The sequence below is a fragment of the Python bivittatus genome, unplaced genomic scaffold, assembly GCF_059951505.1.
Source record: "Python bivittatus isolate LINGU-HERP-01145 unplaced genomic scaffold, Pbiv_v1 ctg000340_np1212, whole genome shotgun sequence".
Lineage (NCBI taxonomy): Eukaryota > Metazoa > Chordata > Lepidosauria > Squamata > Pythonidae > Python > Python bivittatus.
Window position 1 is genome coordinate 4,227,526 of NW_028277056.1, and position 21,000 is coordinate 4,248,525.

General features: G+C 47.2%; 1 protein-coding gene across 1 annotated transcript; it reads right to left on the minus strand.

Annotated features, from left to right (window-relative positions):
- Window positions 1-342: 342 nt before the first annotated feature.
- MAP6 (microtubule associated protein 6) lies at window positions 343-18,103 on the minus strand. Its single transcript, XM_088140841.1, has 3 exons — window positions 16,882-18,103; window positions 3,240-3,453; window positions 343-681 (listed from the first exon to the last, which is right to left on the minus strand). Exons 1-3 carry the CDS (start codon window positions 17,670-17,672, stop codon window positions 478-480), a joined length of 1,209 nt encoding a protein of 402 aa, XP_087996967.1. The 5' UTR covers window positions 17,673-18,103; the 3' UTR covers window positions 343-477.
- Between the last annotated feature and the right edge of the window lie 2,897 nt (window positions 18,104-21,000).

The following is a 21,000-nucleotide window of genomic DNA, read 5'->3' on the forward strand; positions in this document are numbered from 1 at the left end:
GAAGCAAAAACATTGCCCAACCTGTTTAACAAATCTGCAACAAAGAATCCTTCTGCTCTGTTTCCATCCAGCTCCTAAACCCCTAATGCGCATTTATAGAAACGCACTATCACTCCCACACCAACAGAGACTTTTTAATCTCCTTAAAATCCAACCGGACGAGCTTCTAATGCAGTCAGAGCATAAGCTGATTAGAAGCCTCTAATTAATTTTGTGGCTTTATAGGAAGGAAGGAAGGAAGGAAGGAAGGAAGGAAGGAAGGAAGGAAGGAAGGAAGGAAGGAAGGGAGGGAGGGAGGGAGGGAGGGAGGGAGGGAGGGAGGGAGGGAGGGAGGGGGGGAGGGAAGGAAGGAAGGAAGGAAGGAAGGAAGGAAGGAAGGAAGGAAGGAAGGAAGGAAGGAAGGAAGGAAGGAAGGAAGGAAGGAAGGAAGGAGAAATAAACAGAGAGACAGGAAAAATAGCGAGGAACTGCAGTGAATTACTCTTTAGCTTCGGCCAGCTTATTGTTAATTTCTTTACTTTTCTCCTTGTCCTCAACAGTCGTTGTTCTGCTGGATGCCTCTGCGCTCTTCTTCTTGGATGCTCTGCTGGATGCCGTCTGCTTATCTTTGGGCTTTTTCAGAGATTTATGGCTTGTGGTCGTCTTTTTTGGCTTAGAAGGCTGAGGACTCGGCTTCTCCACCTGGTCGTAACCAACAACCCCAACGGGGTGAAGGACGGGCACGACACACACAGGGAGGGGAGGGAGGGTGGGGAAAAGTGAATTTAGACAGAGAATTGCAGATAACACCCCACAGGAGCGCCTGGAGGAGGCAGGAAACGTCGTCCAATTATCCAAACACCGCTGTGATACCATGCACCATTCCCAGTAAGGTTGTGGTTCAGGTTTGGTGCCAAAAAGGTGCTTTGGAGGAAATCAACATTGTCTTGCCTGCAACTCTTTAAAGCAGCTGCATCTTTCCCCCAGATCACGCGTCTGCCTTCCCTGGCTGCAGTGGAAAAAGAGGCAGCGACTTTAAAGAGTTGCAGAGAGCAGTTATGTTTGTCCCCAGGGGCTTGGAAGCACCTTTCTGGAATTAAATGCAAAGCACTGAACAATTCTGGATCCTGATACCACATTGGAAGGGTCTCCAGGGGGAGTCAGGGCAACATCTGTTAGGCTGAGGGCCAGACTCAGCCTCCAGACCATTGTTTCTCAACCTCAGCGACTTTCAGATGTGTGGACTTCAACTCCCAGAATTCCCCAGCCAGCATGGCTGGCTAGGGAATTCTGGGAGTTGAAGTCCACACATCTTAAAGTCACTGAGGTTGAGAAACACTTCTCTGGGTGATAAACCATGGATTAGGGGACCACTGACTCCAGTGTACCCTGGATCTGATCCAACCTCTCCAGCCCCATGTAAAAACCTCTAAAACAAAGCCTAACACGAAACCATAGTGTTAAAAGTAACCTTAGAGGTCATGTAGTCCAACCTTCTGTAGTCCAACCTTTTGACAGGTGGCCATCCAGATGACCCATTCGTCCGCACATAAAAATAGGGTGAGTTCCAACTGCACCATTGTTGACCGCCATCTTGAATTTGTTGACCAAACCCTGCAGACACCCGTGTTTTGGGTGCCTGGTTTTCCACATTTTTGAGGGTCGAAATGAAAATCAGAGCCTGCCCAGAAGCAAACTTGTTCTTCCCACCACTGAAGCCACCCATGCTTTGAAAAATGGGCCACATTTGGGGGCCTTTAGACCCTTGTTGGGGGGGGGGGTTAAGGTTGGAGATGGGAAAACAAGCTGCAATTCCTACCTTTAAAACCACTACAAACCCCCAAACTGAAATTGTACAGCCCAAATCGGGTTATTTTGTCACTGAATTTCAATGGCACAATCTCAGGGTGCTAGGGGTGTTTAAATGGGGTGATGGGGGTCACATTTGGCCCATGGATTGGTTATTTCCTCCTGCTTTAGAACTCACCCAGTGGAGCAATACATTATAAACATGTTTTTTCATCCATATGGGGGAGTATCAAATCACTCTTTGGCATGCTTAGCAAATCTTCCTCACAGCAACCCAAATGCTCCGTTGCAAAGACACTATTGGGCTCCTTTGCAATGGATTTTGAACTGGATTCCAGACCAGTGTCTAGCCCAGTGTTTCTCAACCTCAGCAACTTGAAGTCCGCACATCTTCAAGTTGCTGAGGTTGAGGAACACTGGGCTAGCCTGAAATGGATTTAGAGCAAACTTAGAAAATCTTTCACGCACAGGAGAAAATCTGAAGTTGCTCCAGCATAACTAAGTTTTTCCAATTTCAGACTGGGAAAATCAGGGCCCTGTTCTGCAGTTGGAAAGTTGAGCTTCACAGGAGAAAGCACGTACAGATCATCCCTTCCTCTCCAATCACTCTGCTCTGCGAGGAGTGGTGGTGGTAGGAAAGCAAGCCATTTCTGTAGGCAATCTCTCCTGTGCCCGACTCGTTTTTTCATCTCCCCTCCTCGCAATGCGGAGAGATTGGAGAGGAAGAGATTGCAAGAGAGGAAGCAGGCACACTGTGATGGATACACTGGGGTGTTTGCATAGCACACGTGTGGCTGCTAGCGCATTGCTTTTGATGTGTATTCCCCATGGTGTGCCTGCTTCCTCTCTTGCAATCCCTTCCTCTCCAATCTCTCTGCTCTGCAAGGTGGGGATGAGGATTGAAAAACAACAGGTCAAGCACAGGACAACACATACTAACTGACTGTAATGGTGATCACATGACTGAGGGATGCTGCAAAGGTCATAAACGCGAGCCTTGGTCGTAAAGTTATTCTTTCAGCACCATCGTAACTTCGAATGGTCACTGAATGAGGCCGTCAGTCAGCAAAGTCTACCTATATATGAATGTGGCTTTCCATGGAACGTTTAGGAGAGGTGAGAAGGGCTGAGGAAGGGGGGTGAAAAAATAAGCTGGCCAAATAATACATTTCCATCTTCCTAAACGGCAAAAACTCACTTAGCCTCGAGTCCTTGATCTCTCTGGTTCCAGCTCCCAAATCCACAGGCAGGGCGTGTGTGCATGCCTGGGGGCGTCAGGCCAACGCAAACCGTTTCATGGCGTCACAGCGCACACCCTGGCCCTTTTTGAGGTGCGTTGTGACGCCGCATGCCCAAAGGAGCCACACCTGCAGGTGGGGCCCGAAAGCAAGCTGTGACCTCCCGCGGCCGGTGGAAAACGCCGATGGTGGTTTGTCCGCCCCCCTCCTTACCTTTGGAGATTCTTTCTGCGGCTCGCTGTAGAGGCTGCGTATCCTTCGGCGCTCCAGGAATTTGTTATCCGCCGGGCCAGGCTTGGCTCCCTCGGCAGTGAACTGAGAGGTGTAGCTTGTCTGGTGGGAGATTTTTTCATCCGGAGGCTCATACTGGGACTTTGCTTTAATAGCTCTCACCGGCTTGATGTCCGTCCATGGTCGAAATTCATTTCTGGGCGAGCAGGAAAGAGGAACGAGAGCGGGAAAGTAATAACTACCACCACCATAACGACAAGTTAAGTGTGATCTCTTGGTGTTGATGCAGCGTTTTCACGGCCAAAAAGCAGGACCGATTTGCCGCTGTCAGCTTCCGGAGAGCTTTCCTGGCTGACCACCTTGTGATCTCCTGGTGGTCTCCCCTCCAAACCCCAACCCCGCTCGAGCTTGAAGGGCTTTTGCAAGATTGCGCCAAGGCAACGAGGTGCTGCGAACTGAAGGGAACGCTTTCTGCTGTTTATAACCAAGGAGAGGGAGGGGAATTGAGATGGCAATACGGAAGCACCCTTTCATAGGTATTCCCTAGAACAGCGGTTCTCCACCAGCGTGCCATGGCTTGTTTCTAGCATGCCACAAGTTTTTTGTCTTAGGGGTTTTTTTTCAATTTTTTTTTTGTATTATGTATATTCTGTATAATCTGTATATTCCAGTGTTTCTCAGCCTTAACCACTTTAAGCTCTGTGGACTTCAACTCCCAGAATTCCCCAGCCAGTCTTCCTCTTCCTCCTTTTTGAAAAATTCTTGTTTTGCTCAAAAAAGACTATTTTCCTTTCTTATATATATATAAAATATATATATAAAAAATATATTGAGCCGGAGAAGCAAAAAATCCCTCTGTGTATCAAACTGCAAGTCAAGTGTAGCTGCAGGACAGCCCTTCTCTATTCAAGGGAGGGTCTGGATCACTTCCAACTCACTCTACGGGAACCCGAGTATTGTGCAGCTAAATTGGGATTTATGGGGTCACATGCTAAAGCTCTGTGAGCTTCACAATCTTCATGTGCTTACTCTTCAAAATCTGCCTCGCTCTGAATTTTGCAATCCAGTTTGCCAAGCCAAAAATTAACACAGACTAGGGAAATATCTGCCCCCAAATGCACATTTTTCATGACTATTTTTTTAGAAAAAATCATTATATTCTACAAAACACAGGGCCATAATTAGGCAAAATTGTCAGCAAGAACCCTTACGCTTGGAAAAACATGCACCAAAATGCATGCAATTGTATGCAATTTTTTTTTTAATTAAAAAGAAAGAAAAGTTCAAACTAGAATGAAATGAATTGAGGTAAGAGAAAAAGAAGTTTTGAAATTTCAAGTCTACAAAAGTGAGAAACGGTCAGATTGGCCCACTGGTGTCCAAGAATTCCAAGCTCTTTCTGCACTTTATAACATGCAAGTGGAGCTAAGAGCATTTTGATTCCTCAAATGTCCACCCAGAAGCTAAAATCTAGCACATATTTATCACCCAAATCACAGGGAGCTAGAAAACTCAGAAAGTCATAAAGATTGCTTTAGGACAGTGTTTCTCAACCTCGGTCCCTTTAAGATGCGTGGACTTCAGCTCCCAGGTTCTCTTCTCCTATCTGTATATTTCCTGAGTTTATTCTGGTTGGAAACTTGGGGTTGTGTGTGTGTGCATAATGCATAAAGCATTTGATCAAGCAACAGGGTGGGATAATAATAATAATACCCACTTGCACTGATGATGTTACCTAGTTGGGTGATGAAACGTCTGCCAGCAAACAGACACGCTCAGAGACCACCAAGAACTTCACAATATAATCCATGCTTAAAGAAGAGCAGTCTCCTTCTGTGTATGTCCATCTATCTGAACATGTCTGTATGTATAAATATAACACAACGTGCACAAAATATTTTGATCAAGCAATGCAATCGATGCTTTAAAAAAAACATCCCTGTGAGTATATCAGTATGTACTAATGTCATGTAATACATATAGGTAGTCCTTGTTTAGCAACCACAATTGGGACCGGCAATTTGGTTGTTAAACAAAGCGGTCACTAAGTGAAACCAAGACTGTGCTTACAATTTCACTTCAGCTTTCCTTTCCTTTCCAGCAGTGTTTCTCAACCTTGGCAACTTTCAGATGTGTGGACTTCAACTCCCAGAATTCCAGGCTGGCTGGGGAATTCTGGGAGTTTAAGTCCATACATCCGAAAGTTGCCAAGGTTGAGAAACACTACTTTACAGGCCTGCAAAGGTCAAAAATTCGAGGATTGGTCGCAAAGTTCCTTTTTCATCACCGTCATAACTGCAAATGGTTACTAAACAAGGCCGTCGTGAAACAAGGACTACTGTATAATATATACGTGAGGATACTCTGCAATCAAGGCTTAAAGGAAAAAAAATTGCATCCTAAAAGGGCTGCGTTGTTAAAATCTCCTCCTGCTCCACTTTTAATCCTCTCTTAATCTTGTGCCACGTGGCTCCCTGCGTGCAAGGGGCATGCCTGGACTCCTGAGGGGATTTTGCCGGACCGTGGGAGTCCTGAGCAACAGATGGCCAACTGGACAGTGTCCTGCTGCTACAAAAAGACCGGGCGACCGATAATGGATGCAGGGCTTGCCACAAAACAGGTGGCGTTTGCGTGGAAGCTTCTTGCTTGGCGCGAAGGCAGGAAAAAAAGCACCAGTTTAAGCTTTCAAGCGACCAAGTCAACAACATTATCGTTAGAAGTTAAGATTTTTGATGGTCTTGAGAGATTGGTGGGCAAAACATGGTGCTCGCAGGGGCCTCATGAATCGTGACATCCTCCGGAGGAAGGCAAAATCTTGAAGATTTAGGGCTGTGGTAAGATGGGACGCCTTTGTTAAACGGTCATTTTGGGGAGTGCCTGCGCCAGGATGCAACACAGGCCAACAGCTCCTGGTTCCTTGCTATGCCGGAAAAATCATACTAGGTCTAATTTCACATATCTCCTAAGCATGCAAGATTCCAAATGGGTTTTCTGAAAGTAAATGCAATGTACGTAAATGCTAAATTAGCTTCGTCGCGCTTACACGCCTAGCACTGAGGTTTTTTCCTATTTCTCAGAATCAAACCCTGACTTTCGGTTAAAAGAGAGGCACGCAGCCTGGCCCCAGAGGCGGTGGGGCTGCGAGCTTTATAAAGCCACTTTGGGGCATCCCCTTCTGCTTCAGTTGACAAAGAATCACACACAATTCAGTTCACACACACACACACACACACACACACACACAACTATGGCAGGAAGCCCCGAAGAGGGTTAAAATGGTTCTAAGAAAAGAAAGCAAATTACCCAAAATTGGGGGGAGGGATCCTGCACTTTCCTCCTTTCCCCCCAAACACCCACTCCTAAACCAGGGTTTTTGGGCAATGCACAGAGCTCTTCCAGTCCCCTAAACAAGACACCACACCAGTGACACTGGGATATACTGGTCCCCTCTTTATCAAGGCCACCTTGGTTGGTCCAGATCAGTGTTTCTCAACCCTGGCCACTTTAAGATGTGTGGACTTCAACTCCCAGAATTCCCTAGCCAGCCTTGCTGGCAGGGGAATTCTGGGAGTTGAAGTCCACCCAAGCTGGCAGGGGAATTCTGGGAGTTGAAGTCCAGACTTCTTAAAGTTGAGAAACACTGAGTTACTGGATTACGATACGGGTGGGAGAGACTTGGAGAGAGAAAAGACAGCCTGTAGTAATTACAGATGGGGAAAATCTGAGTGACAGATCTGTTTTTTAAATCATAGCAACCAGATCCCCTGGGGAATAAGAAAAAAAGCAAAAAACCTCAGAATCAGTACAGACAAGAAATCAGTGAGAAATCTTCAGTAAGTGAGAAGGTTCACCATTAAGGAATCAGTCCTGCATGGATAACTAAGGTTTGCGTTGAGTAGAGACGCACAGGCACATTTCGATCCAGTCTCGCTGCCTTTGCTGAATCATTCTAGCATTTGCTAATCCGAAAGAATCCTTAGCATTTTCTCTAGGGCACACATTTTTGAATGCATGTTTCCCTAAAACCTGAATTTTGGGAACCAAGAAAGGCAGGATCTCAACTACGAGAGTGGGAATTTTGTCCTCTTGAGAATCTCAGAATTGTGAAATAAGGACATCAGTTTGCAAATGTCCACCAAGGAGAAATGTCACTTATCATGAGCAAACCGCAGTCAGGCTGACTCGCCAGTTCTTGTATTGATCCCAACACTGCTAATTCTGAAGCATTTGCCACGTATGAATTTCTGGATACTGTTTATCTAACACAATGTTTCTTAAAGTGTGGTTTGAGGGCCCCTGGGGGTCCCCCAAGACCCTCTCAGGGATCTGCAAAAACAACCTTCTTTGCCAGATATTGAAGATATTTGCAAAAATTTAACACAACATCCCTCTTCTCATTATTACTTTTCATCTGTTAAAAAATATAGTTTTTCGTGAAAAATATGTCAATGTGGGTCAAATATTGTTACTTTTTTACATGGTTCAATAAATAAATATTCTACGAATGCGTCAATTTTATCGATAAACCTAACCCATACAAACAAAAGCTCTTTTGAGGTCCTCCTTAATTTTTTAAAACGGGAAGGCGTCCTGAGAGCAAAACGTTTAAGAAACACTGATCTAATGTATTGCAAAATTTTCTTGCAAGGCTTTAGATATGAAGTATCTCGGGATGCAGCAGGAATATAAGATAAGGCTACAGATTTGCACTGTAGAAACTTAACTTTTTAAAACACACTATAAACTTATAAAGTAAGACTATAGACGTCCATGGAAATAAGATAATAAATAATGGACAGGAGGATATGGTCTAGGGCAGTGTTTCTCAACCGTGGCCACTTTAAGATGTGCGGACTTCAACTCCCAGAATTCCCCAGCCAGCAAGGCTGGCTGGGGAATTCTGGGAGTTGAAGTCCGCACATCTTAAAGTGGCCACGGTTGAGAAACACTGGTCTAGGAGCTAAGGAAAAGAGGCTACTTAGAAGAGAGAAAAAAAGCTGAGACTTTTGTGGTTGAAAAAACTGTATTTGTATACATATAATAATTTTAAAAATCCTGTTTGTGGGACTTCTGCCTATCTCCCTCCCCAAGTCCAACCTGTGACACGTGTTTAACTTGGAAGGGACTGTGGGGAGACCCGTCCGCTGTCTTCAAGTACCTGAAAGGCTGTCCTAGAGAAGATGGGACAGAACTGCTCAGGGTTGTTCCAGAAGACAGAACAAGGGTTTAAATGGAAAGGAAGATTTCAGTTGGAGAGCATGAAACGTTTCTTGGAAGAAAGGGGTGTTTAATAGCGGAAAACACTGTCCCGGGAGGGAGACGGTCTCTCCCTGGCTGAAGTGGCTTCAAGAGAGTCGGGACGGGCATCTGTCAGAGATGCTGTACAGATGTGCAGGGACCATATTATTTATATATATGCGTGTGTGTCTGTGTCTGTGTGTAAATAAATAAATAAATAAATAAATAAATAAATAAATAAATAAATGACAGCCCTTTATTTTATTTATTGATTTATCTATACAACACATTTATAAACTGACTCTGGGCGGCTGTATAAAGGTGATGTAAATTTAAATCATGCAAATTGATGTCAGAAAGTCCTCCTTTAGACTGATTTAATTATTTTCTTGGTTTGGCCCTTGAATTTTCCTTGGTCCAGCCAAGTTATAAACATAAACTGTTACTTTTTTTTTTTTTTTAAATCCTTACGAACCTCTTTCAGATTTGCCTCTTTTTTCAGGTTCGTCCTTTATTTTTTCCAAGAAAGTAGGGTCCCTGTATGTAGTAGGGCGTTCATGTACCGGGTTGGACTAGAACAGTGTTTCTCAACCTTGGCAAGTTTAAGATGGGTGGACTTCAACTCCCAGAATTCCCCAGCCAGCCATCCTGGCCAGGGAATTCTGGGAGTTGAAGTCCACATGTCTTAAACTTGCCAAGGTTGAGGAACACTGCAGTAGAAGGTCTTCTAGGGTCATTTCCAGTCTTGTTTTGGATTCCCAAAGAACAGGGTCAGAAGGCAGAAAGAGAAAGCCAATCCCATTCATAACAAGTTCCGCTCGTGGTTCAGTTTTTTGTGGCTTTAAGAAAGCATCTGAGCGCTTCACAAAGACCTCAGATTTCTCTTTACACATTCAAGTGGCTTTGAATTACACCTACTCCTTGGGACATATCACTGTAGCATGTTTATTTGTTGGGATGCGCTGCCGGCATTCAGCAGCAATTTGCACGCACACACCCCTACACATACGCGACACTCCACCAAAGCTGTTATTAATTCTTCCCCCTGCACGCCTCTGATCTTACTTGCTGGCAGACTCATTAATGGGAAAGCGTTTTTCCAAAAAAAAAGATAATGCAGGATGAAGCCGCAACTTTCTGGGAGAGGGAGTGCTCAGCTGTCCTTTGGCTGAGCAAGGTCAAACCTGGTTAGTACTGGATGGGAGACCACTAGGAAATCTCAGGTCTGTAGGCCAAGCTAGAACCACCACCCCAGAACAAGCCATAGTAAACCACTCACTACTATTGCCAAGAAAAAAACATGGGTGTGTGCCTAATGCAGTGTTTCTCAACCTTGGCGGCATTAAGATGTGTGGACTTCAACTCCCAGAATTCCCCAGCCAGCCATGCTGGCTGGGGAATTCTGGGAATTGAAGTCCACACATCTTAAAGCTGCCAAGGTTGAGAAACACTGGCCTAACATCACCAGGAGTTGAGCATGACTCGAAGAAATTTTTATTTAGTTTCCCTCAAGATGAGGAAGGTGGAAAGAAATGTGCCTTCTGAATAGGCTCTTCCCCACCCTGGTGAGCAGCTCTAACTGCAGTAGAGCCTTTGGGAGTTTTATCACTGCTCAGCAGTGTGGAGACCAGGAGGAGATCTCCATTAAATGTTCCTTGGCTCGTGGGCAGTCATTATTCACTTGCAATGCTCGTCGGGGGGGTCAAAGGACTGACATGTGAATTACGTAATTGCACCAGACATCACGATGCGAGTGCTTAATTGTGTGCAAGAACACACACGTTGAGATTTTGACGTGTCGCTGTGCTTTATTACTCCGTGGCCAGATTTATTTTCTTTCTTTAGAACATTTATACTAACTAACTTGCTGACATGCAAACTCTGGCTGACTAACTCAAGTCAACCAAACCAAACCCCACCCCAAATTAAAACAATCGTAGTGTAATCACCAAGGTACCGCATCACAAGCTCAACCACATCAACTCTACCTGTTGGACTCATTTTTCAGCCTGGTTCCCAGAGGGAGACAAGATTTCAAGAAGGCAATCTGGAGAACAGCAGCGGGTTTTTCCAGGGGGCTGTCCTGTGAGTTCAACAAGGTTTGGGGAAGAGAACAGCCACTAAAATTGCCAACAAGTGAAAATTCCATCTGCCTTGATCAGTAGGTCCTTTTTAAAGAGGAACATCTAGACTCAGCCCCGTTGAGTGCGTTTGGGATGGGATGACGATTTCTGTCCTGGATTAGAAAAACTTGAAGGTCTTCTCCAATTCTATGATTCAGCGTTTCTCACCCTTAGCGACTTTAAGATATGTGGACTTCAGTTCCCAGAATTCTCCAGCCAGCATGCTGGCTGGAGAATTCTGGGAGTTGAAGTCCACACAACTTAAAGTGGCCAAGGTTGAGCAACACTGCTATGATTCTATCAACCCTGATACTTGATGCACCTTTTCTGAGATTAAGGGCCTTCCTGCCCGCCCTCCAATTAAAACAAAAGTGCCTGATTTCCAAATTCAAAGGCTTTATTAATGCAAGCTGTAGCATGTTTCGAATAAACTAAAACTGGCATGGTTCACACCCCACACCATACACCAAAGTTTGCCAGTCATGAATCTAGGCAATATACTAAGGTACAACACTTGAGGTTTAAAATGTGGTGTGAACCCAGCCAAAATGGGAATTAAAATGTGCCCATTCATTCTCTAAGAGACGGGCTCCTCTGTCTTCACATGTATAAGTAATCTGGGCACGCCTCTTCAATGAATGAAGCAGACACAGAGCTAGAACTAACCCAGAAATACAGAAGATCTTCTCTAAAGGCGGATAATTCTGCTATGCCTCTGAACTGGGAAAAATGAATGGTTTAATTATGCTCGACGAAAATTAGTTGTGCCCTGTTGATTTGAAAACGTCTTGAGGAACGAGCAAAATGTCCCACCACCAGAAGAAGGCAAATGTTGTTCCTATATTCCAAAAGGGGGAAAAGGAGGATCAATTTAATATGGACACCTAGATCAGAGCAGAGGATAAAAAGATAATTTGGCAAGCTCCCTGAAAACAATGCAGCAACCATCAGAGGTCTACATAGAGTTGTCAAGAACAAATCTTGCCAGACTAGTCTTATCTTATCCTTGGATCTGGTAATTTGCTTCATAGATTGTGGGAATGCTGTAGATGTAATATATCTTCACTTCAGCAAAGCATATGACAAGGTACCCCATGACATGCTGATTAGTAAGCTATTCGAGCATGAGCTGGACAGCATGACGACTAAGAGGATCCACAGCTATCTCAAGAATGCTCAGGGGTCATCAGCAGTTCCTCATCAAACTGGAGAAAGGTATCAAGAGAGGTGCCACAAGGTACAATCCTGGTGCCTTAATCTTCAACATATGGATGAATGATTTGGAAGAAGAGGTAGAGGGAATGCCTTGTCAGAATTGCAGATAAAAACAACTGGATAGGATAGCTAATAGTCTAAAAGAGCATTTCTCAACCTTGACAACTTTAAGACGTGTACACTTCAGCTCCCAGAATTTGGGGAATTCTGGGAGTTGAAGTCCACACCTCTTAAAGTTGCCAAGGTTGAGAAACACTGGACTATAGTATAATAATAATATGAAGCTAGATGGTGTTCACCCATAAACTGCACCCCCGAGGCTTGATTAGTACTTGGATGGGAGACCACTAGGAAATCTCAGAGTTGTAAGATAGGGAAGAAAATGCTTTAGAAAATGGTCCATATTGCTGAGAGGGATTAAACGTAAATGAGAATCTCTTGAAATAGTCCAAAAAAGAACATACTCTTGAAAAGCATCGCAAAGCTCCATGTACAACTAGAAATTTCTAAAGCTTCTTCAAGGTCTTCTAATGTAGCCCTGGATATTTTACTATCCCAACAAAACAGAGAGCTAACTTGCAATTACACAGCCTGGAAAATCTTCCAGATTCAACTGTGGTTTTTTTCCCCAACCAGAGAAAAGAGGCAACTTATCTTCAAAATCACTCCAGCCGTCAGAAGCAGCCTCTGTATTGCCCTCTCGTTTTTGCATTTCACAAAGTCACTATCCACTATTCTCCTCCCATTTACCAGCGTCATTTTTGCAGCTCCGTTGCATCAGACTATAATTCCCCCGTGCTTCTCATAGCTCAAAGCAAAGGTTCAAACCTCTTTTTCTCGCTTTCTTTCAACGGGTCCCAGTTTCTGGTGTGAACACTTCTCTGTCCCTTTTTTATTCCTTCTACAGATAGGAAGCTTCCTTGCCTGGAGCCCCTATGCTGAATCCGCCAGACCCCTTCCAACTGGATCAACAATCTCTGCCAGATACGCTTTGTTGCCTACTGCGGAAAACCTCTTGATCTAAAACAAAGAGGACCGTGAATACACAAGCAAAACGTGTGCAATTCCAGACGTTCCAGGAAGAGAGCTGTGTTAGTCCTGACCAAAAATCAGGAACCTGGTTGCATTTTTTCAGACTAACGATTTTTATTCAAAGGCATAAGCTTTTGTGAACTGAAGCTCACTTACTAGATGCACAGAACTGGCTAACTCAGTGTTTCTCAACCTTGGAGACTTTAAGGTGTGTGGACTTCAACTCCCAGAATTCCCCAGCCAGCCATGCTGGCTGGGGAATTCTGGAAGTTGAAGTCCACACACCTTAAAGTCCCCAAGGTTGAGAAACACTGAGTTAGATTACTGGACATGAATTTCAAGTTGTCTAAGACACAGTGTAGTTGTTCAAACCCCAGGATTTATTGCCTAAAGTCTAAAATTCTCAAGCAAACTTTTCACTTCGCTCCTGGTGTCACCCAGCCTTGCAAGTTCAACAGAAGGCCTTTTCACACTCCTGGGGGAAGGTGATAAAACTCTGGTTTGCAGCTAGAACCCTCCTCGCTGAGGTGTAAAAAATAATTCTGTAATTACAGCCGGCGCGCAATTGCACATTCTGAGTGGATTTCCTTACGCAAGCCCCGGCCGATGTGCACAGCTCCATGCACAGGAAAATTGATACTACCTGATGGAGTTCGTGCCAATTTAATTCCTCACCTTTTGCTAAAAAATCCGGTAGTACTTATAATGCCCCTTTTAATTAAACTATAACTGCATCCTGATCTCCAATTCTGGTCCGGTGTACAAAACCCGTGAACGTCCCAACCTTTTTGACATTTGATGATGTGGATCGGTCAGAAGGACACCTATCAAGTTCCCCAAGTGGTGTGCAACGAGAACGGGCAACAGGAGAAAAGAAAGAGACAACTGGCACGTCTGTGACGCTGGAGATCCACTTCCATCTTAAAGGACCATCAGAACTCAAGGTGGGGAGAAGCATACATTTTAAATTTTGTTAGTAGAAAGAAAAATGACAGCATTACATACCTGGGCAAGCGTGGGTGTGAGGGTGTGCAATACCAGCTGGTTCCACTATTGCCCAATAACAAGGCTGGTCAGTGTGTCTGTCTAAAAGGTTCATATCTGCCTTTACGGCTATCAGAAGATTGCTTAGCAATCCAGGAGGGTTGCCAGTGCATCAGGACAGGCTATAGACCCACCATGCACGCAAACACACATAGAGAAACCCACATTCTCTGCATGGTGCTTTCCCAAGCATTTTTCTTTCCCTTTTTCCTGTCCATTTTCTTTTTTAATTCTAGTTTTGATCTCAAGTCTTTGAAAGAGAAAAAAGCGTTCATTCTTGTTAAAAGACAAGTTTTTATGCTGACCAGGAATGGTGAAAATTATAATCGAACGTATTAGGAAAGGGCCAGGTGGTCTAATTTTTGTTCCTGGGATGGTGCCGGGCTGTTGCCAAGCACGGCGTGGATGAGGCATCGCTTGTCTAGACTCCAGACTAATTAGGTTGGGGTCTGATTAATACTTGGAGAGGAGATCCCCAAGATATCCCCAGGCTGTTGAGTAGACTGAACAGTTAAAATAAATAAATAAAGAGTTAGGGTTAGGCGAAGGCAAACCATTTTCATATTTGCTGCCAAGAAAACTACACAGACCTGTGTATGAGGTTCCTTTGAAGGAGACTTTGAGTGTTTTTTATCTAATAGAAGTAGATTTCCTATTATTATTATTATTATTATTATTATTATTATTATTATTATTATTATTATAATATCCCGCCTTTTTAATATATAAGTCAAGGCAGTGAACAAACCTAATACTCCTGCCTCCTGTGTTCCCCACAACACCCCTGCGAGGTAGACTGGGCTGAGAGTGACTAGCCCAAATGGGAGCTCTATTAGCTATGACGGTGAATTGCACGCGTTCATGGTTTGAAGAACCCTTCTCTGTCTGATCTGAATCCAACGCCGATCCAGTAATTATTGGGGGTCCTCCCTTATACGACCGTCATGAAATCCACACATAAGGAATCAGTATTCCTGTGCCCAACCACCCTCTCCCTTTCCATCCACTTCTAAGGAATGAAGGGTCAACTGCAATTGGAAACTAAGATGGGGAAGCCGAAGTCATCCAAAGCACCTTGCGTTCCAGTCTGGAGCGGCCCTGTTCTCATAACATGCTTAACCAGCCCATCTTACTGGAAGCTCTGCCAGCATATACCCTGGCATGGTTCAAAAGCATCATTTGAGGAATAGGAGACCCAGCTGACTTTCTCCGAATGTTATATGTGCCCTTGTTTCAGCAAAGTACTGGCAAGGCTACGTGACATCACCAGCACCTTCGCCATTGGCCAGGCCAGCAGCAGTAGGTGTGGCCTGGCCAGCGTAGCCAACCGGTGTTCGGAGAAAGGTGTACTCTACTGCCAGGCCTTGGAGGCTTGGTTTTTTTCAGGCACTCTTTCTCTCCAACTCTTTTACTTGGAGGACTGTGTAAGCCGAATGGGTTAAATCAAGAGTTTCTCAACTTCAGCAACTTTAAGATGTGTGGACTTCAACTCCCAGAAGTCCCCAGCCCAGGCATGGACTGGGGAGTTCTGGGAGTTGAAGTCCGCGCATCTTAAAGTTGCTGAAGTTGAGAAACACTGGGTTAAATTACTGGGTTTAAGTGTTCCCACAACACATTAATTCCTTCAGCGATCCTACAGGCTCCATAGCACTGATTTACAAAACTGAAGGTGGTGACTCGTGAAAGAACTTAGAACCCCATTTGAAACTTTTGTGGGTTTAATTCTTAGTTATATTGTACTTTACCAGCAATCTGGTAAATCAGCTGGGTAGTATAATGGGGCTGTAAAACAAACAAACAAATTAATTAGTTAACTGGGCTTGATAAGGTAAGGGGTTAATTAATTGGATTTGGTACACAATTGTTGCTTCCATCCTCAACTGGTCATAATAACTTTTGGTTCTACTTTGAATGGAACTCAGTAAAAGAAAAAATGGTTTGAAGAATGGGGATGGAAATACTAATAATTTGTAAATTATTGTTGTTGTTTAGTCGTTAAGTCGTGTCCGACTCTTCGTGACTCCATGAACCATATTGCGCCAGGCCTTCCTGTCCTTCACTGCCTCCCTGAGTTTGCTCAGTTTCATGCTCATTGGTTCAGTGATGCTATCTAATATAAATTATTAGGCACTGCAAAATTTAGGCACTGCAAAAATGCGAAGATTTCTAAGTGCCAAATTCAGAAAACCCAACTGCATTTTTATGGAGCCTTTTGTTTTGGACAGTTATCCTAGTTTTTTAAGCTTGAAAAGTCTTCTCCGACAGGGGATCTCAAAGATTTCCAAGGTTCAAGTCCCTTTCACAGTTTTAAAACCAGCAAATCTGTTTTTTGCGATCAGATGCACCTACACATTTGGGATGTCTGTCGTGCCGGCTGAACAGCCTCCCGATCAGAGCAGCTGAAGAACGGAAGCAGAAGCCCGTTTTAATATCCATTAAGAAATTCCCTGAAGCAAGAGCTCTGCAGAAGCCCAGATGGCTACTCAAATTACAGCGGTCCAAAAAGTCAAGAGGGCATCCGAGAGCCGGCATTCAGAGCCCTGTCCCTTTTTAACAGGTACCATCCTGACTTTTTTGACCACCCCGAAAGACAACCCTGCTGAACAGAAATCACACCAGACGGCTCCTCTGGGAATCCCTGGTTCTTTACCCCAGTGTTCCTCAACCTCAGCAGCTTGAAGATGTGCGGACTTCAACTCTCAGAATTCCCCAGCCAGCTGTGCTGGCTGGGGAATTCTGGGAGTTGAAGTCCACACATCTTCAAGCTGCTGAGGTTGAGGAACACTGCTTTACCGCATGCAGCTCAACAACTGCACCTGTGTGACCATCTGCAGCCCCGATGGCGGTCGGTCGCTCCCTCCCTCCCCTGGCCAATGACACTCAGCCACCCTGGGGCCCCAGGGCCCAGATCCGCAAAGGGGGATGGCACCCAAGCTGTTCTTCCCCCCCCCAGGCAGACTTGGGGACCTCACCTGTAAGAGGAGGTGGTCACCCTCGCCGCCACTTCCTCCTTGATCTGCCGATTGAGGGCATCCACGGCCGCTCGCCCTTTGCCGCCCTCCTGGGCCCCCGAGGGTCCCGGCGGCTGCGGCTGCGGGGGGGCCCGGGCCTGGTCTTCGGGCAGATGGGCCCGCTTCTTGGCGCCGGCCAGCCGCCCCTCCTCGGCCCGCGGGGGCCGGGCGGCCGCCTCCTCGCGCCCCGGCTCCAGCCGCTCCTGGCCGATCTGCGACTTGCTCCTCCGCTCCCAGCTGGTGGAGCGCGCCTTGGGCGTCTTGTCCGGGTCCGCGGCGGGGACGGCCACCTGCTTGGGGATCCAGGGGTGGTCGCCCCGCTTGGGGATGGGCCACGGACGGAAGTCCTTCTGGTACTGGCTCTGCTTCTCGAAGGGCAGGTCCGAGGGCTGGTACTCGCTCTTCGGCTTGCAGCTCGGCTCCGGCCGCTGCACCTTCCAGGGTTTGTAGTCTTGCCGCGTCACCGAGTCCGGCGGGGCGGCGGGGGCCGCTCTGGAAGGGGCGGCCGGCCCGTGCTCCGCGGCCGCGGCCGGCCTGGCGAGGGCGTCCGGGTCGCCGCCGAGGGCCGCCGGCTGGCTGTCGATGGCCGCGGGCAGCTGTTGCTGCTGCTGCTGCAGGACCACCTGCGTGCCGGGGAGCTCGGTGGCCTCCGAGTACTTGGTGAAGACCAGCGGCACGGCGATGTCGGCTTTGTCCAGCTGGCTCCAGAAGCGGGCGATGCAGCACGCCCGGCTGATGCACGGCCAAGCCATCTCGGCGCCCGCGCCCGCCCGCGCCCGCCCGCCACCGTCGGGCAGACAATGGAAGCCCCCGACTCCGAGGGCCGCGGCCAAAGGCGCCCCTCCCCCGCGGGACCCCGACCCTGGCCGGGCAAGCCCAGTCACTTCGCGAGCCCAACGCCCCCTCCCCGCAATCAAGCTTTGCAAAACAGGAGAGTCATCCGGCAGGAGCGGAAGCCAAACGAAGGGGGATGCTAATTCCCCCCACCCTCAGGTCGGGACAGCGGGGACCGCACAGGGCGCCCAGACCCCGAAGAGGCCAAAGCGAGGGAGGGAGGGAGGGAGGGAGGGAGGGAAAGGAAATCTCCCCCGCCCCGCCCGTCACGCCACTGCCCGCGGAGGCGCAGCCGCTGCGAATCCAAGCCCGCCTGGGCGGCGGCGGCGGCGGCTGCGGCTGCGGCAGAGAAAGCGGCCCCACCCAGCCGGGGTGCCGAAGGGGAGGGGGCGCGAGCACCTGCCGCCCCAGCACGCAGGCGCGCGGCGGACGGAGGGGCAGGCGGCCGCCCTTAACCCTTCCCGCCCCGCCCGGCCGAGGGATGCTCTCCGCGGCGGGGACGCGCGCGAGCTCGGGATGCTAGGCGCGGTAGTCGCGCCGGCGCCGGCCCCAGCCCCAGCCCCAGCGACGGGGCCCGGATCCGCCGGCTGCGGCTTTTCCAAGCCTTCCTCGGAGCGGGAAGAGGACAGGCCGGGGATGCGAAGCGGCCTCGGCGGAGCGACGGCCCTCCGGGTCAAGCCTCGGGCTCCTCCCACGTGCCGGGGAAAGAGGGGTGTGTGTGGGTGAGGGGGGGGGTGGGCTAGTCCACTCAGGCCCCGGGAACGGGGCAGCTGGGATCGTACCATTCCAGTGGGCACAGTTGGGGTGGGTAGGAGAAAGACTCACTCCGGGCTGTGAGACTTTGCATCCGCACCCGGGGAGGGATGAGGAGGGGCTCTGCCGTTCTGGAATGGTCGGTCGGGTGAACGCCTCTTCTTAATCAAGCTACTAGTCCCTCTTGTGCTTTAGGCAGCTTCGCTGGCTGGCTTTACGATAACACTTCAAAGTCACACTTCAAAGCAACTTCAAGGCGCTTCATTTGCCCGATGCAGGATGTGTGGGTCGTCAAAGGCTAGCGATTCTACCTTTTTTGCGGGGGGGGGGGAGCGATTAAGATACTGAAATAGGTAAAATTTCAAAATGGATGTTAGTTCCCCCACCAGCCCCCAACCAACATAGATGGGCATAGATTGCTTTTCATAGCTAGTTCTGCAGACCGGCTGGACCCACGTCTTAAACTTCGTCAAAGAACAGCGAGGATCACAACATTTCAGACCTCAAGAAATGTCCATACCACGCTGACCTTTGTCTCCTATATATTTCATATTTCCCCCTGAATTTATTTAATGAAAGAGGACAAAGAGGAAAAAACAAAAAGAAAATGATACATCAATCGATCGATCGATCGCATATCTATATATCTATAGAGTTTTATGCAGCAATTTCAGTCAATGATGACCCTATTTTGTTATAATCATCCACTCACATTCTACTTCTGTACGCAACGGTTCCCAAGGGGCGAGTAACACCAGGACTTCCTTGAGTAATTGGGGCCAGAAATTTATCTTTTCAGTGTGGGAGACCAAGGCCCTTTGCAGTATGACAAGCACAGAGAATCTCTTTGTGTTGTCCAGACGTCATTTTCCATGTAACGGGTATGTAATTCATTTTTGTTTTTGCATTCTGTTAATAAAGGGGGAAACTGTCTCAAAATCGAATTAACTTCTTCCCAGAATACAATTTTAAGACACATTTGAATGAAGTATGCAACTGCAGTGATGGACTCATTCCTTTTTTCCCCCCTGTGACAAAAATCCATGCCAGTAGAAAAGTAGCAGATAAGGGTTAATGGTTCTAGTCCAGTCATTTGCTTGTGGGCAAGGTCAAGTCTTGGTGGAGGCAACTGGAGGCTTGTTGGATACACCATGTAGTTTTCTTGACAATCACATGGAAGGGCTTTGTGATTTATTTCTTCTAGATCAGTGTGTTTCTCGACCTTGGCCACTTTAAGATGTGTGGACTTCGACCCCCAGAATTCCCCAGCCAGCTTGGCTGGCTGGGGAATTCTGGGAGTCGAAGTCCACACATCTTAAAGTGGCCAAAGTTGAGAACACTGTTCTAGATTCTGTTTTTAATGCCCAGTCTAGTCTATATCCCTGACATATCCTGGTGACCTCCCATCCAACTAACTGATTACTACTAACTAACTACTACTAACCGAGTCCAAGTCAGTTTAGCCTTTTGAAATCCGACACGGTTGGTTTTCAGTTCAAAATGGGTTCTGTCCTAGAGCATTAAAAATGAAATTCTTCCCTCCCCTACATAGAGATCAAAAGGAATGGATCCACTTTGACCACATGGGAAAACAGCTTCTTCCAAGTTGGTTCTCCAAACAGTTTGACTACCATTGTCACTGCCCAGACTTTTCCCTGGCAGCTGTGTCATAAAATAGGCTTACCACTCTGAGGGAATGTAATAATTCCCTAATATTTGGGACATCTTTAGAATTCTGTTTTCTTACCTTGCAATACCTCTCTCTTTTTTCCATAATCTATTCTGCTTCCAACGTCTTCTTCCAAGGTGTACGATGGACAGCGCCCTGGGCGAGACCCCTGCCCAGGTTATGCTACATTATCCTTTTTCTTTTTTTCTATTTGTTCTCGGTCAGCAGGTGGGAAGAGAAGGTTCTTTTGAAATGTCTTTGGAAGAAGGAAAGACACGTAGCAAAGTCTTCATGTGGTTTTTTTCTTAGGGGTGCGTGTGTGTTGTGTAAATGTCCGGTCTTTCATTGTGCAATTCTCTCTGCAGCTGATGGCAGAATGCAAGGCGGGGGGGAGATTAGAAAGGAATGAAACAACAGCTCCAACATTTCTGCCCCCCCGCCCCCCCATATAGGGAACTCCAAAACCAGCCTTCAAAAATGCTCAAGGACTCCGAAGATACGGGGCGGTGGAAAGAAACGTTGGAGAAACCGTAGAGTTGGGCCCGATGGAAGACTCTCACCCAGGAAGGGGTCCCTTAGGTGTGCTTTGGGCCATGCATCCTTGGACGGGGGTGGACTAGAAGACCTCCGAGGTCCCTCCCAATGCTAGGACCCTGGGGCACAGGAGGGCGGAGTGCTTCAAAAGGGGGCTGGGAAGAGGAGACAGTGCCCCAGCAGGAAGCCGGTGCCTCTTGACCTCCTTGCAAGTTTCTGCTGCTCTTTGGTGGGGTGGAGGAGACGGTTCCTCCATGAGTGACGAAGCAGGAGTTCATCACCCACCCCTA